This window comes from Arachis ipaensis, chromosome B1, assembly GCF_059453495.1.
Source record: "Arachis ipaensis isolate K30076 ecotype BB chromosome B1, ASM5945349v1, whole genome shotgun sequence".
NCBI lineage: Eukaryota > Viridiplantae > Streptophyta > Magnoliopsida > Fabales > Fabaceae > Arachis > Arachis ipaensis.
The window spans coordinates 102167149-102182948 of NC_142436.1; the positions used below are offsets into that span (position 1 = coordinate 102167149).

At 32.4% G+C, this 15800-nt stretch overlaps 1 protein-coding gene across 5 annotated transcripts; it reads right to left on the reverse strand.

The window, feature by feature from the left end:
* Window positions 1–550: 550 nt before the first annotated feature.
* LOC107631990 (pantothenate kinase 2) lies at window positions 551–10476 on the reverse strand. 5 transcript variants are annotated; one of them, XM_088501575.1, is made up of 26 exons: window positions 10004–10471; window positions 9568–9780; window positions 9421–9473; window positions 9038–9154; window positions 8724–8843; window positions 8525–8619; window positions 8349–8439; window positions 8069–8200; window positions 7526–7638; window positions 7231–7423; window positions 6912–7120; window positions 6622–6666; window positions 6447–6495; window positions 5980–6062; window positions 5756–5872; window positions 5497–5560; window positions 5095–5241; window positions 4851–5009; window positions 4533–4616; window positions 4147–4341; window positions 3985–4056; window positions 3557–3623; window positions 2133–2492; window positions 1857–1944; window positions 1581–1661; window positions 551–1044 (listed from the first exon to the last, which is right to left on the reverse strand). In XM_088501575.1, coding segments are annotated over exons 1-23 (2580 nt in total). In that variant the 5' UTR covers window positions 10164–10471; the 3' UTR covers window positions 551–1044; window positions 1581–1661; window positions 1857–1944; window positions 2133–2490. The 5 variants fall into 5 exon arrangements, with proteins under 5 accessions (XP_088357701.1, XP_088357699.1, XP_088357702.1 ...); XM_088501576.1 differs by lacking the exon at window positions 2133–2492 and having other exon boundaries at window positions 986–1044; XM_088501573.1 differs by lacking the exons at window positions 1857–1944; window positions 2133–2492 and having other exon boundaries at window positions 910–1044.
* Between the last annotated feature and the right edge of the window lie 5324 nt (window positions 10477–15800).

Sequence of the window (15800 nt, forward strand, 5' to 3'; positions counted from 1 at the left end):
ATTATATATCTCTAATTTTACAACTAAAATGTGTCATAGGTCACTTTCTCATTGTAATTGGAATTAAATCTTTTCCTCCAAAATTAAAGAGTTTTTCCTTCCCCTCTCTTCCTTTCTCTATTTCTCTCATTCCTTCAATCACTCTATATATTTTATATATCATTATCAATATCAATGACTAATTACTATTTTAAAAATCAAAATGTGTAACATGACATTCTTTAATTACATTAAAAAGACTTAATTACTTTCCAAGTCCCTACAGTTTCACCGAATTTTCAATTAAGTCCTTATACTTTTTTTCTTTTTAATTGAGTCTTTATACATGATTTTATTTTTTAATTTAGTCCCTGTTAACGTTAAACATAAAAAAAATATTAGTGAATTGTGAAATTACTTGTATACCCCTGAAAAGAATAAATAATATACATGGATTAAATTGAAAAGAAAAAAAGTATAAGGACTTAATTGAAAATTCGATAAAACTATAAATATTCAATAAAAGATATTCCTATAACATTGATAAAATGAAACAGAAATAGTAGTAATAAGTATATATAAAATTCAGTTTTCATCATTCAAGTATTCACTATGATCACATAACATTTTACATTTGTGTGGATTCATGGAATATGGTTTGTGTCTTTATCATATCATGGTACACCATAGAAAACCACAAGGCTATGTAATTTGTGTTATTGAAATTTGAAATCTAAAAATAAAAACCATAGAAAATATAGTTTTAGTATAATACAGATAATTTGAAAATCAGTTCTTGTGTTGCAGCCTCCCACCCTCTAAACTAGCATAGGGATCAACAATAACATTGATAACGGCCGGTTTTCAAACCGAGAAAGATAAGAGTTGAGTTTATCAGATGTCCCAACAAGATAGCCCTTTCCACCAAAAGCTTCAATCAAAGCATGGTAATCTGCTTTTGGAACAAAGAAAGTTCATCTCTATGAGGTCTATTTATCTCTTTGGGGTTCTCCGGTCATCTCCATATATACCTCTATTGTTGAAAATAATCACTACCACATGTAACTGATTTGGATTGAAAAACAAATAAAAGATTAATCATCACACAATTGCAAGAGCAATTTATTGCATATAAAAACAAATATATGCAACTATATATGATCATATCAACATAATGAAAGAACTTGCATATGATATATGGTAACAAGAACTATTGATATAGTAATAACTAGAATTGTTTAAAAAAACTGATTTCTATATAGTTCTTCAAATAAGAGAACCAATTTGACTGACAAAAATTCAAAAGCAAGTATATATATTGAATGTATGAATTTTTTCTATGTTCATACTAGAACAAGCAATACATATTTTCTCAAGTATCAACAAAAGACAAGACATATAAGATAACAGTGCAGAATTTTTCCTACACATTCCTGGATTAACACTATGCCTTATGATATGTTATGCTGTTTTATACCAAACTTTTAATAAATTTTTTTTTTTTTACATATTTTATAGTCTTTCAAGTTTATAATTGATAAAAAAAATTCACAAAAACGTCTTGAAAATACATTGGTAAACTAAGAAGTAAACTAACTTACATTATGAGAATTAGCATCACTTCCTTCACTGTTACTTTCACTTGCTATAAATTCATTAGCATCTTTTAGAGCTAACAGTACCTGGAGAGAAGATAAACAAAAGCAATCAAATCTCAGAACCATTCAAAAATAACAAAATACATTTCTTATTTTGTTGATTCATACAATAGTTTCAATCAGAAGTACAATCTTAATCCACATCATTTAAAGAATCAGGTTGATGAATCATAATAGTGTCAGGGGTAACATCTTCTCCAGAAACAACAATGACATTACCAGCAGCAACTGGGTTGATTCTAGGAAGCCTATATTTTTCTTTGGATCCTTGAGTGCCATTGCTAACTTTCAAATTTCGCCGCTTATCCTGAATTATCACAAAAGAACAAAAATTAAAAATCCTAAACCCTTACTCAGTTTTCTCACACTCAAATTTCACCATTTATCCAGAAAACGGAATACATGAAGGGTAATTAGACACATTGCGGTAAAATTTAAAACCCTAAATTGAGATAAGACGCAAAATTGAAAAGACTAATTAGGAGAATTTTGCACCTTGAGGTTGATGTTAGAACGTGAAGTGAGAAGAGTGTGAATTGGGGATCTTTGAGAATTTTCTTCAATTCCGGCTTCTGATTACCCATCTTCGATTTCGTTCTTCTTTCTTGAATTCTTCAGCTCAATGAATTCAGTTTAAGAGAAATTGAAGAGTTTCCTCCAAAGCTATGGAGGTAACCAAGACTTTGATAGTGACGTTTGTGTTATGCAGTTGCTATTAATGGCGCAGAGCAGTGCAACATAGACTAAGGAGGGCGGACGCTCACGCTGCCAAAGACGACGATGCAGATGGATGACGACACCAACGAACAGAGGAGAAACGCCACTGACTTCAGAGAACAAGCGCTGGCCAGGGTTCTACAAAATGTTAAGTGTAGTTTTGGGATTTTGAAAATTTGGAGGTGGATTCAGTTTGCTATTTTTAATTGAAAAAAAAATTAATGTCTATGAATCCCATTGAAAAGAAAAAAAAATTATAAAGATCTAATTGAAAATTCGGTGAAACTATTGGAACTTGTAGAGTAATTAAGCCTTTTAAAAAAAATTAATTTTGAATAAATTTTATAACTATCAGTATAATTTTTTTATGTTAATATCTAATTATATTTTTTATATACATAGAGAGAAAATATATTATTTTTAAATAGCAAATATAAAAGTTAATTATTTCTATTTGTACAACAGACTTAATAGTTAGCACCTGATTAAATGCAACAGACTTATTATTTGATTTTTTATCTACAGATACTTTGGTCTTTTTAGTCGAAAACTTTTATCAACCTACAATTTTTTTTTTTGTAAAAGTAGTTTAATTTTATAAATCTTTTGTGTCATGCATTATCTATACTGTCAGAACAAAGTGAAACATAATTTTAAAAAATTTATATTCTCGTAATATTATTACAAGTAAAAATACTAGTAGAAATTAAGTCCGAGTAATTTACATTAGGAACGTACTAAACATAGTAAGTTTTTAACACTCGTATTCAAAGTGTATAATTTGAAATAAAAGGCTTTAATTGCTCTAGATTTATGAAGTTGAATCATATGTCTAGGGAATGGATCCTCTTAATTGTTAAAAAAATTGAGAGTATAAAGTGTGATTTCTAACCCTTCATTGTTCTCTTTTTTATATTTATTTTTGGTCACACTTATAAAATTAATGATGAAAAATCACACTTTACTTTCTCAATTATTAAAAAAATTGAGAAGATGTATTTTCTGCTGACGTTGCTATGATTTTGGAAATAAAATGGGTGATTAAGTCCTAAAAATAAAATAAAATAAAATACACTATACAGAGCATAACCAGAAAAGAAAGGTAAACAAAAACATCAAATTCGGGTCATAACCTAGGAAGCTGTCAGCATTAGACATGGAAGTGATACATAGAAGCTTTCAATAAGCAGGCTCGTACTTACAAACACAGTCATATATGTTCCCTTGAACCAACTTTTCTGCCAATCTTTGGTTTTTCACCATTGCGAGCTGCCAAAAAATATAAGAAAATAATGTTTTTTGATGATTTAATCGAGTACAACACATAGGCAGACAAATACTTTGATACACAGAATCCCCCCTCCCAAGAAAACAAAAATATGTTAAGAAGGGGATAACTCATAAGGATTAAGGTTGGAAGAAACACTGAAGTGAGATAGATAATCCATTTGACGTATCATAATAAACTAAGGAATCCATGTAACAAAAAGCAAAGGTGTTCTTTAAACAAGGAAAAATCATGATATAAGCGAACAAGAGATCTTAGTGAAGTATTAACTTCAGTAAATTCTACACTGAAATCACAAGGATGAAAATGCAAGATCAAAATTCATCTGAGCAATCCACTTACCTTCAAAGCATCACACTTGAACTGTGCATAGAGGTTGGTATGAAGAGATCTACCCATCCCTTCTAAAATTATCTGTCCAATAAAGGAAGCTTTATAATTAGAACACTTTTTCCTTGACTTTCTTAATTTTGAAGTAGTCAAACAAATAGAAATTTCCCCCACCAAATCAGCATCCTTAGCAGCGGCAGCCAGCTCAGAGCTGACCTGTCTGAAGTCTATACATGGACTACCACACCCATTCTCAACAACCATCAGGGCTACGGAAGGCAATTTTTCTTTAGAACCGTCTAATGTGTTGGTCATTGCATCCACAAGCAAGCCTCCAGACTCGGCAGCTCGCCTAAGTATGTCACAGTGCTGTAGATAAGCTCAAAGAATTAGGTCCACTATTGTTGCCTTGAAATAAACAATCTCATAAATTCAAGCTGCAGATTATTTGTATTTTCAAAGTGGACAAAATTAAAGGGAAGGTTGTGGAAGCAAAGGAGGAAAAATAGTTAGAGTGACATGACAGGTACTGAAGTAAATTCATGAGAATAATTACAAACCTTGGCAGCCTCAGCAACTATGTCAGGAAGCTCCATTGCAGTCACATCATTTAAAGCAGGAAGGGAATTTCCAACCAAAACTACCTGCACTTGACCATTATTATCATGTTCACATCATATAACTCATACGCATAGGACCAAGTCATTGCATTATAGCAGTAAAACAAACACAGAATTCATAATTTACTCCATGATTTTCCTTGGTATACAAAGAATATAGCAATATTTTGTTAAATCATATTTTGTGGACTATTTCTTCCTAATTCATATCTTTCTTGTTTTTCTCTTAATTCACTTGAATAAAGAAAGTGAACTCACTTCAGTTCCACGACGAAGGAGCTCCCGTGCCAAGGGAAGCATCCCTAGAACGATATCTGCACCTGAATTGTCCACAAAAAGTAAAGCCCTTCCATGTGGGAGTGGTTTCTTGTCACCACTGCCCAGCATTCTCTCTTTAAATGCATCAAAATCATCCACCTAGTTGAAAAAAAAGTTGGAACAAATGTCAACCTTGAGAGAATTTAAAAAATCATGTGCCCTCACAATGAGTATGTCTACGTACCCTCCAAGGTCTCTGCATTTTGTTCCGACTCATTCGATAAATTTCTATAATAGTTCCCTTATGATAGAGATCCACACATGCACGAGATCCCCAGTCAAAAATGTTTGCAGCAAGAACACCTTCAATTAGAGTAAGTAGTCTTGTCTCCTGAAATAAATGAGGCTTCAAGCTTTCATATCTGTGATGAGATTGACTTTTCACTCAGCATGGAATCAAATGGAACTCTCCTTTTGTTCCCTTCACTCTTTACTTACACATCAAACATACTTTTGTTCAAAACGGAATAACATATCAATAGCATACACCAGTCTTTGTATTGCACAAAAATACTAATTTACCATTGACTTCTCAATGCAAAATTCAGATAATCAGAGCACTATAGTGATATTTAGGTATGTGTACCTCATCCAGACTGTCAAGCTCCATCAACAAGTCATGCAAAACCGCAAGTGATGCCTCATTTTCCCTGAGATATATTATATAAAATAAATTGCAAATTTAAGTTATCAACAATGGTAAAATACTTAGCAGAATAAGGTCTATAAACAACATGAGCTCACATTCACATTGACAGGCATGTTTACGTCTTTTATGTATCGCACTCAGGCAAATATCTGTTATATCTCATGTTCAAATTTCAATGCTGATAAAAAGTAGTTACCTCTGCTTTATACTTCTATAGGCATCGACGAATTGGAATTCTCTCAAGCACTCTTCCCTCATTTCCAATAGATTGGCCAAGCCTAACTTCCCATATGCAGCAGGCTCCTCCATCAACCTAGTCAATTGGTGGAGAATTTCATCAGTTCAATAACAATAAATAACTAATGCAATTGATTGACCATAAAGCACTTAAATAGTCTCAAATGGTTCAAATCATGACACCTTGCCAGGTGAGCTGAAAAAGCACGAGCAAAAGCATCGCCCCTACGTTTGGAATCATCAGTCCCACCTTCACTTGCTACAGCCTATCATGTTTTAATGAAGAACATCACAATTATATACTGCTTTAGGGGGAAAAAATTTAGTCTATCTTTTCCTAACCATTATGCTTTAGAGTTCAAAGAAGGTTGACAAGGCAGTAAATACTAAATAATAAACCAGATAAAGCGCATGTTATGTTCAATCACTGGGAAGCTCTATGTTGAACATACTTGTTTGCCCTGCCCTGGTTTAGCTTTTTATTTTTATCCTTTGTAATTATTATTCTTTGCTTTGCACCTTCCTTTCTTTCTTTAACTGTAATTTTTAATTTATTGCATTTAAAGGATATATGGACCTCTGTATCTTTCATGATTTAATGTGTATAACTTTATGGTGCTTGTAACATGCCATATTGTAAACATGATTACCTTATCAACAAGATCTGGCAAGTGCTCTGATAATATTGTCAACCAATATCTACATAACGTAATATACGAATTCTGTATTAGCCACGGAAGAAAAAAAACACTAGAAAATAGTGAAACCATAATTAACAATCAAGTTAAACCTTATTTGCAAGTGATAAATGAGTAACGTACTTACTCCAATTCACTATGATCTGAGAGATCAACAGTATTAGGCTCATACCTGTCCAAACAAAACTATACTTAAAATCTAAAATGCTGACAGATAACAACTATAAGTATATTATGAAATAAGTAACATGAAATGCTTCGTTGAATGAACAACATATCATGCAATAAAATATAAAGGCCATTTGTTTGTAGCTTTGCATTGCCATAGGAATTAAAATTACTAAATTATAATATTGAAAGAGAACCTCAAAGGAATTTTACTCTAAAAACTTGACAGTGTTGAGTAGTCAAGCATACATTTTCGGATCTACTAATAATGGGAACACCTCCAAAGTTGGTATTAGATGGAGAACACCAACATTTAGAGCACTGGCATCAGAACGTAGAGTACTTCCTTTTGACAAAGGAACTTCAAATCCCCCAAGTCCAGTAGTTCCAGGAGGGGTCATTGGCACCGGAGCAGTAATCTCGGTACCTTTTTGCAGAAACTTTTCCATCCATGAAATCTGCATTGGAAGCAGTAAAATCAGTGTGAATATAATAAACGTGTGTGTTACAGTATGTGACTAGTTAATTTATCTCAAGTAGTTCAGTAGCACACATTTTCAAGACTTGCCTTCTCATTCAAATTTCTAAGCGGCGGGCCATGAATCTTGCCTCCAGTATATGGAGCTCCCATTGGGAACCTTTCAACGAATTGATGCACCATAAGATCATCTAAGCCATGTTTTTCATAGCTCATAAATGCACCTAAAGCTCCTAGAAATCCTTCATGCCGCAAGAACATAGCTTGTGCCGTCCCTTTAGACCTAAATGAGAAATATATGAATCTTAACATGATAAGACTTAATTTAAGTAAAAGCATATATACAATATTCTTGCCATGTGAGATCATCAGACAATTTATGTACCAGAAATGAACTGCAAAAGAAATTGCATCCATGGTGTAGGCATGGCCCCTTATAAAAAATCCTCCAAAGAAGATACGCTTTAGCCCAAATCGCAGTGCATTCAAGTAAGATATCTACACAGAAGTGGTAAAAGAGAATTGGTTGGGTAATAATTGGAAGAATAAATTGTGGACAGCACATGATAACTACTGAAGGTAGAATGTAATGCCACAAAGCATGATCAACACAATTACTGTAACAGATCATCTTTATGTCGTTTTTCATAGGTAACATTTGGGTCCATGATATTCCTTAAAATATTTCTAGATGAAAACAATAAAATTCAAAATAACCGTCATCCTATTAATCTTTAGATCTTACTGAAAAAGGAAAGATTCACAATTCATATGCAGAATAATGTAGACTTTTTTGTGAAATTGAATAGCTAATGCGTAGAAAGGTTAATTCACTGAAGAAAGTTTAAACTTTAAATCACGAATGAATATAACAGTAGAATCGAACCAATATGAAAAGAGATCGATAAAATTACAACTTCCAGCTGACCTGGCCAATATTGTAAGAAATCATTCGTAGAAGAGATAGTGATATATCTTCAGGTCTGTACTCTTCAAGCTCCTTATTTTCTAATGTAGCCTTGCCAAAACTTGAAGCGATTGTTGAAGCCGATAGGCCAATCTATTCTCATATACAGTGAACAATACTAAGCTAAGTTGATTGATGAAAAAAATGCAAATAACTCATGTTGATAAATTCCATATACAAAGTTAATTAGGAGAATTTTTTGATGAATTTCTGTGGCAATTAGATCAGGTGCAAGCTTTACCTTAGGATAGTCTGTGCCATAAATATCCCCAACAAGCATGTCAGTGGTTCTATTATCTCCTTTCTGACTTAGCTCAAGCAACTCATCAAAGCTGGAATTAATTTTAACAAACCCTATGGCAATAGTTCACATATAAAGCAGTAGATAAAGGAGGGAAAAGTAATTAGAAAAATGACCTGCTACAATTTGTTAACAGTCTTCCCAGTCCCCAGTAAGTTCCACCGCCGACGTTTGTCCCGCTAACCCTCTCAAATTTACCGTCGCCATCAACCTATGTCAAAGCAGATCAAGAGTATATAGATAATCATCTGTGTCATAATGAAAGAAAACAAAGAAACAATGAGTAATGAGGAACAAAATAGGTATAAGGCATACCTTGATCATACTAACACCTGATCCAATGTTAACCAGAAGATAAGGAAATAGATCATTCGGGTCAATTTGAATAAACTCTTTTTGGCCTTCCATGTGTGTATAAGCCTCATGACGAATTGCCTACTAAGAAGACGTAGAAATATCGAATTATTGATAAGAGATGGAACTAACGGCCTAGAATATGCCTTCAAATATTCCGAAAGATAAGACATTATAATTGTTCATAATTTCGTATCACGTAAGAAAAAATGCAACGATTTTGAAACTTCTCAAGATGATTATAATAAATAGATGATTCTAAAAATTAGATCCACCTTAAGCAAGAAGTTTGCTCCTGCTACAAGACAATCCATTTCATCTTCTTTGTCAAGACTAATCCCAAGTCTTTCTTTGAAAAGGTCAGCAAACTTGAATGCCCCACCTCCAGTAGCCTTTGTCACAAAATGAATGCATTAATTAAGTAGGGAACTACAATCACCATAATCACAGTAACATATAAAACTGTTAATGGATTCAGCTAATTATCGTTTCACAATGCCTACTTCCTAATGTAAAAGGTAGAACACAGACTGTATCCTATCCGTCACACATCTAAATATACTAAAATACTGACAATAAGGATACTTTATCATACTAGCAAGGCAAGAGTAAATGCAACTTAGTACTGCAAAAGCAAAATTGTTTGAATCATATTTACCTTAATTACGGCATTCTGGTCATTTGTAGAATCAGAATGATGGGACTCCCATCCTAAGCCAGGGAAAAAAAGTTAGGAACTGAAAAAAGTAATGTGTAGATATGAGACTATCCAAACAAGTTAGTAAGTCAGTGAAGTGAAACTAACCACCACAGTGAAGCTTCTTTGAATAAATGAATTCTAAGCACTCATTAATCTTGTTTGTTTCGAATTTCACAAAGTGAAGCCTCCCACCAAGAATAGGATAACTTCTCCTGTTTCCATTGAGAATTCCAAGTTTATCCTTCAAAATTTTCATCCTTTTATCATTTGTTGATTGGTCTTCGTGTCTTGAAAAGTAAACCAACTTTATTAAAGATCCTGTCCATACAATTTAAATAACTAGTTTCAGGGATGTTATCCAGTGCCACACTGTTAGGGATTTAAGTAAGATATACACTCAAATATACTCTATGGGTTGAAAGAGGAAGTTCCCACAAAATCATTGCAATTATCTAATATCAAAGTAGTAAACAGCAAATAATTTCAACATCAAAAGATAAATTAAATGCTGAATCAAGAGTATGAATCAGAATCACTACACCTCCAATGTCAAGAGCAAGGTGAGATAGATCATCAGATTGATTCGGCAACAAAATAGTTGGATACTTCTCTTCCACATTCCCTTGAATCTCTGCTTTGCTTAGATCCAGCAGTGGCCGGGAACTTGACCTGTGAATCGAATTGCTACCTTTGGTTGCCATCTCTGATTTCTCTGCCACCGCTTTGGCCTTGAAGTTCTTGATCTTCGTTCTTTCTCTCACTCTCCTTGTAGTTTCAGTCAACTCCACCAACTACTTTGACCTTATCTGCCAAGCCGGTTAGTTATGCCTTCCCCAACTACCTCTTAACCCCGCCAAATTAAATCTATATCATTTACGAGTTTATGTGACATGATATGACTAATCAACGTTACAATACAAATACAATTGCTCTTTTTGTTTCTTAATCTTACCCCTTCCCTGTCTCTGGTAAACCATGTTATAAGACTTATTATTTCTAGTTAAACACTAAACTACAAATGAGGCAAGTGAAGACAAATATAAATTACTATGCTTCAACAGACCACTCAGAAGTCAGTGCACGAAACATGCATTTCAAAAGTTGAATTTGCCCTTACAAAAAATAGATCTTCTGTGTACTCAAATATTCAGTTGACGACTTGACGTACATTTTCTAAACATTAAATTTAGTGTGAGATTCACCTTGAAAATGTTGTATACTTCGTTAAATAATAAAATGATATAGTTAATATATGTCTTTAATAATATTATATTAGTAACAATTTTTAAATATTTTATTTTAATAAATAAATAATAAATATATTAAATTTCTAAAATTTTATATTTTTATATAAGTTTTTTTAATTGATAACATTGATATATGTCTTTATAACTAAGGTTAGTTAATTCTATAATAAATAAATATAAAACAAGGATTTAACTAATATGTGTCTTTAGGGTACATGATAAACTTATTATTAGTAGGTTTTAATTTTTTTTTATAAATGCAAAATAAATACCTTGAGAACTTCAATTTTTTGTATTTTTTTTAAAAAAAAATTTTCATTTGTAATCTTAACATGTACTTATACGACACAAGACATAATTGTTAAAACCAAATCGGTTAGGCTACTGATTTATTCGTTAATTGGTTTAACTGGTGGATCACTAGTTATACCTGTTAGCTTAGTCCCACATAAATAAAAAATATAAAATAGTCCAAATCTTAAAATTAAAATTTGAAATACATATCTTCACTAATATTTTAAAAACAATCAAGTTTCAATAAATTATAACCAACAAGTTATAATCCAGTTATTATTAAATAATTATATTAAATTCTAGTATTTTTTCATAATAAAAATTTTTAATTTTATTTTTATATTAAAATAACTATTTTTAATTTTAATAACAAACTAATTAATTTATATTTATTATATTATTATATACTATATGTATTTATTGAAAAAATAATATTAATAAATATCATATAACCATAAAAAGAATAATTATATTGTTATTAATAAAAATATTTGATATTTTTTATTTATACATGTTTATTAATATTTATATTTATATTAATAATTATACATAAAAATATAATTAATTTAAACATCAGTGAGTATAAAATTAAAATAATATCTAACAAAATTATTATTTATTTTACTATATAATTAATAATTATCATATAAAATAATAAAAAATGGCATAGCCTAGTAACAAAGGGAGCATGCAGTAATAAGGATGACTTGGGTTTGAACCTCATCTTCATAAATTTTGATATTTTCACCTGAATAGTTCAGTTGGACTGGTTTGCACCAGTTCTTATCGGTTCTTAATCTAAAACGATCTTGAGACTGGATTGGACCGATTGAGAGTTTGTTTCATCGGTTATTTTTGTTGAATTGGCGGTTCGATTCTATAGCACATCTTTGAATTCGCATTTTGGGTATGTGGTGTTGAGATTTTTGTGATTTTGATGCAGTAGAAAAGATCTAGTATGGATTGTAGCTAGATTCCACCTAAGTTTCGAATGGGATAAGGTAAGGTGACTTTTTTCTTCTTTAAACCCTTATTTTATATGAGCCCTAGGTTGAGATTTTGGTGAAATAGAATTTAATAGAGTTGATTGAGTACTTGGCTTTAGATTGAAGGAGGAAAAAGATTAAGGGCTTGGATTGTTGCAAAATTGGAGCTTGACTTGCTTAAAGAGCACTAGGTTGAGGTTTGGTTCCATCCGGAGAGGAAAATCATAGAGATGGAAAACCACCGTCATTAAGGTACGGATTTTGGTTTTGGGTATATATTATATAAGTTTATATAAAAACCTAGATTAAAGGCCCTAGGATAGTGTTGAATGATGATTGTTGTTGATGTGAATGACATTGATAGTTTAGTGTGAATGATTATTGTGAAATGATGGTTAAATGAATGAATTGTATGTTGGCATGTTTTGACGTAGGTGATAAATGTATATATGAATAAAATTGAATATGAAATTGTGGGTTGATTGCCTATTATAGCGATTGGTATGAAAATTAGACCAGAAGCTATGATAGGGTAAGGTATCCCCTAGTTGGTTAGTCATGATAAGTTGGTGGCCTTGCCATGTTGTGATGTGTATATGTGTGATTGAATTGATGGATATTGTGTTTGATTGCCTATGAAGGGCTGTGATATAAGAATTTGGGACGGAGGTCGTGATTGGGTGAAGTGCACCCTTATGGTAAGTTATGAGCCTCATTTGAGGTGTTGGAAAGGTAAAATTGTGATTATGGAATTGTGTGGATTGGTTGGATTATGATTTTGCTATGAATTGGTATGTGAAATGTTGGTTGATGTTGTTGTTGATTAATGAGAGGGTTAATTGAGTTGGAATTGGTAGTTTGGGTCTTGAATGGCTAGGATGTGATTTGAAATTGAGGATTGAATGTAGAGGAGGTCTAAGAATTGGTCTATGATTGGTTTTAAATGAAGTAGATTTGAGAATTTGCAAAATTAAATGATGCAGAAAAATTAATAATTTAGTGATTTTGACCAATTTTGACGGGTCATAACTTGACTCTCGGAGTTTGGAATTGAGTGAAACATGTCTTAAATAAAAAACGATGATGAAAGCTTTAAAATCGTCCAAGAATGAAGAAAAATGGATAATTTTACAAAATGTTATGAACGTTTGAAATTGGGGTTTAAAACTAAAAATAGCAGATCTTGTAGAGTTTGGAGCAGAGGGAGGTGACGGAGGAAAAATGTCGGTAAAAATTTTCACAAAAATTATCGTGTTGCAAGCATAGTTTTAAACCGACAATTAAACCTCAATCAATATTTAAATTGTTTGTCACTTAAGCAAACCCAATAAAATTAACTGAAGTATTTAAACCTCAGGCCATCTCTCAAGGAATTGCAGGAAAGTGTAGTTTATTATTGGTTATGGAAAACTATCTTTTTGGATTTTGAGTTTAATAAGCAAGGAATGTAAATAACAAGAAATTAACTAACAACTAAGAAAAGTCCTAGAAAGGGTTAAGAATCAGAATTCCTATCCTTATTATCATTATCAATTGTGATGGTAATTGCAAATTGCTCTCACTTAGTTAACCTCTAACAATTGAAGGCAAGTCAAGTGAGCAAATCAACTTGAGTTCACAAGTTCTAATCAAAGACTAGAGTTAGTGAAGCTCAAGCCAACTAGCAACTTTCAATCACCAACCAACAAGAGACTTTGACAATTCAAGTGTCTCCAAATTACTCAATCCAAACTAAGAATACAAAAATCTAATTTAAAATCCAACCAAGCATTTTATCAAACACTTGGAAGGCAAAAAATAAAAGCATAGAAAAGTATTAAGAGAATGTAAAATCTAAGACCAACAATTGCAAGAAATCAATAATAACAAATGAAGAAAGAAGCAATAAACATAAAATACCTCAAATTGCATTAAATAGGAAATTGAATCTAACATGAAGAATTTATAAACTAAATTGGAAAAATAAAGAAATTAACTAGAGAAGATAAACGAAGATGCTAGAATAATAGAATGTAGAAGAGAAACTAAATTAAAGCAAGATGGAAATCTGAATTGAAGAAGAAATAAAACTAAAAACCCTAAACCTAGAGAGATGAGAGAGCCTTTCTCTCAAGAAAACTACATCTAAAACCTAATAATTGTGGATGAATGAGAAGTGAATCATTCCCCTTCCAGCTCTACTCTGCAGCCTCTAATAAGTGTTTCTGGGCCTAAAATTGGGTCAAAAGTAGCCCAGAAATCACCCCCTGCATTTTCTGTAAATTGCAGAACGTGACGCTCTGTCACGCGTACGCATCGCCCACGCGTACACGTCTCTGGACTTTTCACTGGCCACGTTTAGGCGTCAGCCACGCATGCGCGTCATTTGGACATTGGTTCAGTCACACGTACGCATCGTCTATGCGTGCGCGTCGACACCATATTCTCAAAACTTCCATTTCTTGTGTTCCTTCCACTTTTGCATGCTTCTTTTCCATCCTCTAAGTCATTCCTGTACTATAAACCCTGAAAACACTTAACAAACGTATCATGGCATCGAATGGTAATAAGAGAAGATTAAAATTAGCAAATTTAAGGCCAAAGAATCATGTGTTCAATCACATCACAAAATTCAGAAGGAAAATGTAAAACATGCGAATTCTATGAATAAGTGTGAGAATAATGGATAAAATCCACTCAATTCAGCCTAAAATGTACCATGAAATAGTGGTGTATTGATGATTGGATTTTTTGATGGTATAGAATTCACAATAAATTCTCGTTGCAAGTATAGTTTCTAAACCAACAAATAATCCTTTCATACAAAAGATTGTTTGTCACTAAAACAAACCCCTAATTTTATAAATCGAAGTATTTAAACCTCGGGTCATTCTCCCTAGGAATTGCGATAAAGTGTCTTGTTATTGGCTATGGAGTATGTTTTGGGATTTTTGGGATAAGAAATAAGAAATATAAATGGCAATGAAGATAAACTAACAACTAAAAAGGTCTTGGCAATGTTTGGTGGTCAAGGATCTCTATCCCTATTACTAACCACAACATGAGAATTGGCAAGGATCAATCCGACTAAGTCATCCTCTAACTAGTAGTAAAGGAAAGTCAAGTGAGCTATATCAATCTAAGTCCATAAGTCCTAGTTCTCCACCAATTCAATTAGTGAGATCTAGAGTTAATGGCTCCCAATCATCAATCACTTGGACATTAGTAACTCAAGAGTTCCTAAGTTACCTTCCCAAGCCAAGAGCATAAAATTCTACTCTAAAATCCAACTAAACATTTCATCAAACACTTAGAAGGCATAAAAGGAAAGTAAAATGAACTAAGCAATTCAACAATAAAAGAACATGAATCATAAATTGCATTGAAATAAAAATAGAAGAAACAAAAGTGCATCAATATAAAAGTAGAGAATTACATGAATTAAATGTAAAACTAGAGATAGGAAAGGTAAAAGAAGAAAAATTACAAAAAGAAAAGTAAATCAAAGCATGAAATTAACCTAGATCTAAGAAATTCTAAGCTAGATCTAACCTAATCCTAATCCTAGAGAGAAGTGAGAGCTTCTCTCTCTAAAACTAACTTTTCCTCCAAAAACTATACTAAAACTAAAATATGAAGTATTGTGTAAAAGTCTCCTTGATTCGTCTTCATTCCTTGGGTTAAATAGCATCAGAAGTGAGTTGGATTTGGGCTTGGGAAGCCCAGAATTCACCCCCCGCGGATTCACTTTAAGTGGGTCACGTGCGGACATCGGCACGTACGTGTACAGTGCGCGTGCGCGTCGATTCACAATTTTCCATCCACGCATACG

What these genes read in the sequence shown, in the direction of transcription:
- LOC107631990 (XM_088501573.1), bottom strand. Translation starts at nt 10,163, where the DNA reads ATGGCAACCAAAGGTAGCAATTCGATTCACAGGTCAAGTTCCCGGCCA. An exon ending in TATAGAAGTATAAAGCAGAG is followed by an intron (nt 5,561 to 5,755) that starts GTAACTACTTTT and finishes AATATATCTCAG; the next exon opens with GGAAAATGAGGCATCACTTG. An exon ending in TCCTTCGTCGTGGAACTGAA is followed by an intron (nt 4,617 to 4,850) that starts GTGAGTTCACTT and finishes GGTCAAGTGCAG; the next exon opens with GTAGTTTTGGTTGGAAATTC.